General features: G+C 44.5%; 1 protein-coding gene across 2 annotated transcripts in view; it reads left to right on the top strand.

The window, feature by feature from the left end:
• The first annotated feature begins 2,565 nt into the window (after nucleotides 1-2,565).
• The window catches only part of cops3 (COP9 signalosome subunit 3), a 13,740-nt gene continuing 10,056 nt past the window's right edge, over nucleotides 2,566-6,249 (top strand). The window contains exons 1-4 of one of the 2 annotated variants that reach the window (XM_061232875.1): nucleotides 2,566-2,776; nucleotides 3,347-3,476; nucleotides 4,006-4,118; nucleotides 5,035-5,084. In XM_061232875.1, coding sequence (XP_061088859.1) covers nucleotides 2,722-2,776; nucleotides 3,347-3,476; nucleotides 4,006-4,118; nucleotides 5,035-5,084 — 348 coding nt within the window. In that variant the 5' untranslated portion in view covers nucleotides 2,566-2,721. The other variant, XM_061232876.1, reaches the window with a different exon arrangement.

Below are 6,249 nucleotides of genomic sequence, written 5' to 3'. Positions count from 1 at the left end.
TCGCCCTTTGCACGAGCTGCAGGTCCTGTAACCCGGTAGTATCTGAGCAGCGATTCCTGTTTGCGTCAGAGGAACAGACTCCCTTAAAGGAATAGACACACACTTTAACAGGGTTTACATTGGTTGGGATAACTGTTTTGGAGCCGAATGGAACTTAGATACAATTCGCTTTTGCTAGAGATAGATGCACAAAATATTCCCGAGTCGAGAGCCTTGCTCGTTTAGCAGGCAATTATGTGGCTAGCACTTTATACTTTGTGAAATCACACCACAGGTATATTTAGACATATATTTCCAATCACTAAAAGGAAGAACAAATATAATGCTTGCACATAATGCATGTACAAATTTTTAAATTAAGGACAAAATTAAGAACATTTTTGATTGAATACATTATAATGCTCAATGGAAACGTATCTGTCATCAACGTGACAGAAGAGCTGTTCTTAAAATTCAATCCTTGCTCCCGGACCATGCCATCATCCCTCACAGCTTAAAATGAGAATGAAAACAGGTTTGTGTCGGCCTATAATAAAGTTAGGGGAAATGTTGGTCGCAAAGCAATTTTGGTTTGTATCCACTTTTCTAGTGACCACGGTTGTTCACTAGATTTTATGGCGTATTCTGGGATATTTCTAGTGCCCTCAAAATGTCCGTAAAATTTAAATTTTGAATTTGGACACTACAACAGTATGACAATCTAGTTTACTAGTTAGTGAATAGCGAGCCATTTTGGACACAAACCACCAACCTGTTCAGGACCTACTGTGCTGCCACACTGTGTTGCATGCTAGCTGTTGCTCAAATTGCCCTGCTCTGGAAATCATGCCTGCCTGGCTCATTCTGCATGCTAAAGTCATAGCGCTGCCTGGCTCATTCTGCACGCTAAAGCCATAGCGCTGCCTGGCTCATTCTGCATGCTAAAGCCATAGCGCTGCCTGGCTCATTCTGCACGCTAAAGCCATAGCGCTGCCTGGCTCATTCTGCATGCTAAAGCCATAGCGCTGCCTGGCTCACTCTGCATGCTAAAGCCATAGCGCTGCCTGCCTCATTCTGCATGCTAAAGCCATAGCGCTGCCTGGCTCATTCTGCATGCTAAAGCCATAGCGCTGCCTGGCTCATTCTGCATGCTAAAGCCATAGCGCTGCCAGGCTCATTCTGCATGCTAAAGCCATAGCGCTGCCTGGCTCATTCTGCATGCTAAAGCCATAGCGCTGCCTGGCTCATTCTGCATGCTAAAGCCATAGCGCTGCCTGGCTCACTCTGCATGCTAAAGCCATAGCGCTGCCTGCCTCATTCTGCATGCTAAAGCCATAGCGCTGCCTGGCTCATTCTGCATGCTAAAGTCATAGCGCTGCCTGGCTCATTCTGCATGCTAAAGCCATAGCGCTGCCTGGCTTGTGCAGCGCTTTCATCTGCTGAAAACAAGACTGAAGGTAAACAGCCTCCAAAACAATCAGGAGCTGAAGATGACTGCAGTACAGGCCTGGCAGAGCATCACCAGGGAAGATACCTAGGGTCAGGTGATGTCTGTGGGTTGTAGACTTCAGGCAGTCAGTGATTGTGATAGAAAATGTGTCACTGTGCAGTGCAAATATGTATGGACTGCACTGTATGATTGGGGGAAATAACATGTAAAAAAGTACCAAGAAAGTAATGCTTGTGGTCAAAACAGGGCCATATCTCTAGGCTAAACAGGGCCATATCTCTGGGCTATGTCAGGGGTCTCACTCTCCGGAAGGGCCACGGTCTCTGCTGTTTTTTGTAATAATATACGCAGACTTTCTGAAGGAAGGTCATCAAGCAAAATATTTTGTCACATCATCAACTTCATAAACTAAACTGATCTTGTTAAAATATATATATTTTTCCTCTCCTGCCAAATGGACAGCTCCACACAGTCCAGTCATGTGGGGCGACATGGCTCAGGCAGTAAGAGCAGTCGTCTCATTGGCTCAGGCAGTAAGAGCAGTCGTCTCATTGGCTCAGGCAGTGAGAGCAGTTGTCTGGCAGTCGGAGGGTCGCCGGTTCGATCCCCCGCCCGGGCTGTGTCGAAGTGTCCCTGAGCAAGACACCTAACAAACAAATGCTCCTGACGAGCTGGTCGGCGCCAATCGCCGTCAGTGTGTCAGTGTGTCAGTGTGTCAGTGTGTCAGTGTGTGAGTGTGTGTATGAATGGGTGAATGAGAAGCATCAATTGTACAGCGCTTTGGATAACGGCGCTATATAAATTCCAACCATTTACCATTTACGATGTGACTGCCAAGAACATAAGAAGAAGACCTCTGGGATTTCAGTTTGAGGTCCCTGTGACATCCCGCACTTTTAGTCCTCTATTCATGGACCTGTCGAACTCGTCGAACAACCATTGTCAGACAACTATTTAAATATAATTACGACTAGCGCTCACAAGAAAACGCAAATTCTTACAAGAAGAAGTATTGTAGTACACATACTACACATACAGCCTACATTACATGCATATCTTTTTCAAGAAGGGTGCCGGCTCCTTTTTGAAACTCTGAGGGCGACGAATTAAAGTAATCGCCCGAGCTGGTGTGGGCTGGTTGGGCGACTGCAGAACACAGTTCTCGTCTGATGCCGCACAGTATCGCGATACGTCCAGTCAGCAGCGGCGCTCTCCTTCCCCTCAGCACCGCGGGTTCCAGGCAGATTGAATGAACGCACAGTGAGAATCCACCGTAAAACCCGCACGAGAGAATGGCTTCAGCCTTGGAGCAGTTCGTGAACAATGTGCGGCAGCTGTCGGCTCAAGGTACGGATGCGACTCCATTCCGTCATTTAATTTACTATTTACCTGACCAGATGCACAGTGCTCGCTTGCCGGCCAAGTTCTTGCGGAACTGAGCCTGCTTAATGTTAACGAACGTTAGTAGCCTATTTTTAGCTGGGTAGCTTGACCTGTTGTCTTTGGCGTGACATGAAGTAATGGGACAATGTACTCGTTTAATGCAGTTTCACAAACTGAAAGAACGAAAGAATGCACTTCTATGTTTAACTCAGTCGTCTGTACTTGGGCAAATACGTGGGCCCTTATTGGTATCAGCGCGTTTCACTGTAACATACGCTGACGTTCGTTCACTGCGATGTTATACTTTGGCAGATCATATCTACGGCATTTAACTGATGTTTACATTGTACGGATTTGCTTCCAGGATGAAAAGTCCAGTTTTGTAGAGGTCTAGCTCGGTAACCTAACCATTACCCGCAGCTGAATGGTGAAAGCTAGCACTGTCCCAAGCTATTATGTAGTTGCCTAACGTAACTGCAATTGCATGATTGGGACCTACATCGTTGTATGTTTGTCGATGTTGTCATAACCCAGGTCAAATGACGCAGCTGTGCGAGTTGATCAACAAGAGCGGAGAGCTTCTGGCCAAGAATCTATCCCACCTGGACACGGTGTTAGGGGCGTTAGACATCCAGCAGCATTCTCTCGGAGTGCTAGCCGTACTGTGAGTACCGTCAACTTAACACACTTTTTATGGAGTTACATTTTTGCCAAAAAATGACTCGGCTGCTTTTCAGTGCACGTTTGTCCATGTCTATTTGTCGATGCCTATTGTTTGTAGGTGATAGCAGCATGTGTTGATGTGTACTGCCAGCTATTACGTATGTGAAAGATGTGTCAGTTTGTGCCAATTCTGACTACGAGGCCAGCTTATGGCTAAAAGGCGTATGAGCGTGAAGGGAACAATATGGGAACTCTGTTCAGTGCATTAAGAAAACCAGCTTCTTGTTCTGGCACTGGAGATCAGGGCAGTCCTTTGATTAAAAAAAACAGCCATGTACTTAATCATGAGTTCTTGATACTTGTAGAGTTATTTGCATATTTACTTTAAAAAAGGTCAAGGGACAGGCACTGCACATGAACAGAGACTACAAATGTGGTGATGCAGTACATTGGATACTGTGTATTTGTCTCTATAAAATATGAAATAATAATATTTAACCGAATACATGCTGATGTGTGTGTCCTTGCAGGTTTGTGAAGCTTTCCATGCCAAACATCCCCGACTTTGAAACGTTATTCTCCCAAGTTCAGCTCTTCATCAGCACCTCCAACGGGGAACAGATCCGACATGCAACAGACACCTGTGAGTGTGTGTGAGAGAGAGAGAGTGTTTGTGTGAGTGTGTGTGTGTGAGAGTGTGTGTGTGTGTGTGTGTGAGTGAGAGTGTGTTTGTGTGAGTGAGTGTGTGTGAATGAGTGATTGAATGAATAAGTGAGTGAGTGAGCGAGAGTGTGTTGAGTCTAAGTGTGAAAGCAAGTGAGAGATGTTCTTCACACCTTTTTTTGTGCCAAAGTGTTACATCAGAGGGTAATGAGGGAGTTGAATGGCACTTGCTGTGTGTGATAATCGTAGGGCAGTCAGGGGAAGGGCCCGGTGTAAATGAGATCTGAAGTGATCTCGCCAGAGACATAGTATGCAATTGTGGACGCAGCCTGTCTTACTATTTAGGATGTCAAAGAGTGTGCTAAAGCTACCCGGATGCCGCTCTGCATTCGGTGAAATATCGAAGTGTGTGGACACTGGAGACTATGCTGGCACGAGTATCCCACAGTGCATAGTAGTAGTAGTGTGTGTGTAGCGTGTGTAGCGTGTGTAGCGTGTGTAGCGTGTGTAGCGTGTGTAGTGTGTGTTTGTGTGTAGTGTGTGTGTAGTGTGTGTAGTGTGTGTAGTATGTGTAGTGTGTGTTTGTGTGTAGTGTGTGTAGTGTGTGTAGTGTGTGTAGTGTGTAGTGTGTAGTGTGTGTGTGTGTGTGTGTGTGTGTGTGTGTGTAGTGTGTGTTTGTGTGTGTGTGTGTGTGTGTGTGTGTGTGTTTGTGTGTAGTGTGTGTTTGTGTGTGTGTGTGTGTGTGTGTAGTGTGTAGTGTGTGTGTAGTGTGTGTGTGTGTGTGTAGTGTGTGTGTGTAGTGTGTGTAGTGTGTGTGTGTGTGTGTGTGTGTGTGTAGTGTGTTATGTTTGATTTCAGACGCAGCCTAATGAGGCCTCTTTTCCTCTCGTTTGCAGTTGCTGGCCTTTGTCACCAGCTGACGAATGCTCTGGTTGAACGAAAACAGGCAAGACCATCCCTGCTTCTTTCTTTTTTTTGGACTAAGCTTAATCTGTGTCCATGAAATAGGCCCTATATGTGACCTGTTCTATCATAATCGGCTGGAAGTCGCGACAGCCAATTTTAGCTAAATTGATTTGAAATGCATAAATACATTAACTTGTGGCCACAAACGCAAGATGTCAAAGTGAAAGTAACACCGGAGTTGTGCAGGTTGTTTGGAGGTTAGCCAGCTTGCAGCTGCATTTGTGGCTGCAGTGTAGCTATTCGCTTTTTATATATGCAGTCCCCTCCAAGAGTATTGGAACAGCAAGCTTTTATTTCCTGGTATTTTTATTTAGATTTGTTAAAGGTACAATAGGTAATTTTGGACTCCTAACGACCAAGAGGAGAATTGCAGCAACAAACAACCTAAAAACCACAACATGCACTGTTTTGGAAAGTTGACAGTGACAAACGCAACTTCGTAGTGTTCTAGTAAGAAAATGTTGGCTGAACAGGTGACTTTATGAAATGTTGACTGTAGTGTGCTAAGTTTTCACTTACCTAACCAACTATATTATGAGCAAGCAACTTATTTGGCTATGGAACTAGCTGACTGCATAACTAAGATATTATAGTGTACCACAAACGATGCAACTGCAACTTACAGTTTGAGACAAATAAAAGTTTAGCTAAACACGCATGATTGAACATGTAAAGAGATAAAACGAACATGTAGCTGCCCAAATTGCACTCCAGACAAGCGATCACTGAAACTCTGTGTACTACTGCTTATTATCCAAGCTAAGAATACACATCTAGTTATAAAACGATACCAGATCATTATCGGTAGCAACAAACAAATTAGCTATTAGCTTGCCAAATTTACAAATATCCACCTGAGACACAACGTGTTGCTACTATGTTCATATTGAACTGGTATGGTTTTATTACTAGACATGTAGTCTTCGCTTGTATAAGCTATAGTATACAGAGTATACTATAGTATATAGTATACAGAGATTCGGTGATAGCTTGTCTGTTGTGCAATTTGGGCAGCTACACAAGAACAATCTTAATAAGCCCCCACGCCACTGACTGGCAATTAGAACCAATTTTCAACCAATGAATTTAAGGACGATAAACACAGGCAGAGGGCGAGTCAACATGTCAGTAAGCCTTTTTCAATG

Source organism: Conger conger, chromosome 2, assembly GCF_963514075.1.
Source record: "Conger conger chromosome 2, fConCon1.1, whole genome shotgun sequence".
NCBI classification, from domain to species: domain Eukaryota; kingdom Metazoa; phylum Chordata; class Actinopteri; order Anguilliformes; family Congridae; genus Conger; species Conger conger.
Note: the sequence above shows the minus strand (reverse complement) of the source record. Positions and strands in the feature narration are given on the sequence as shown.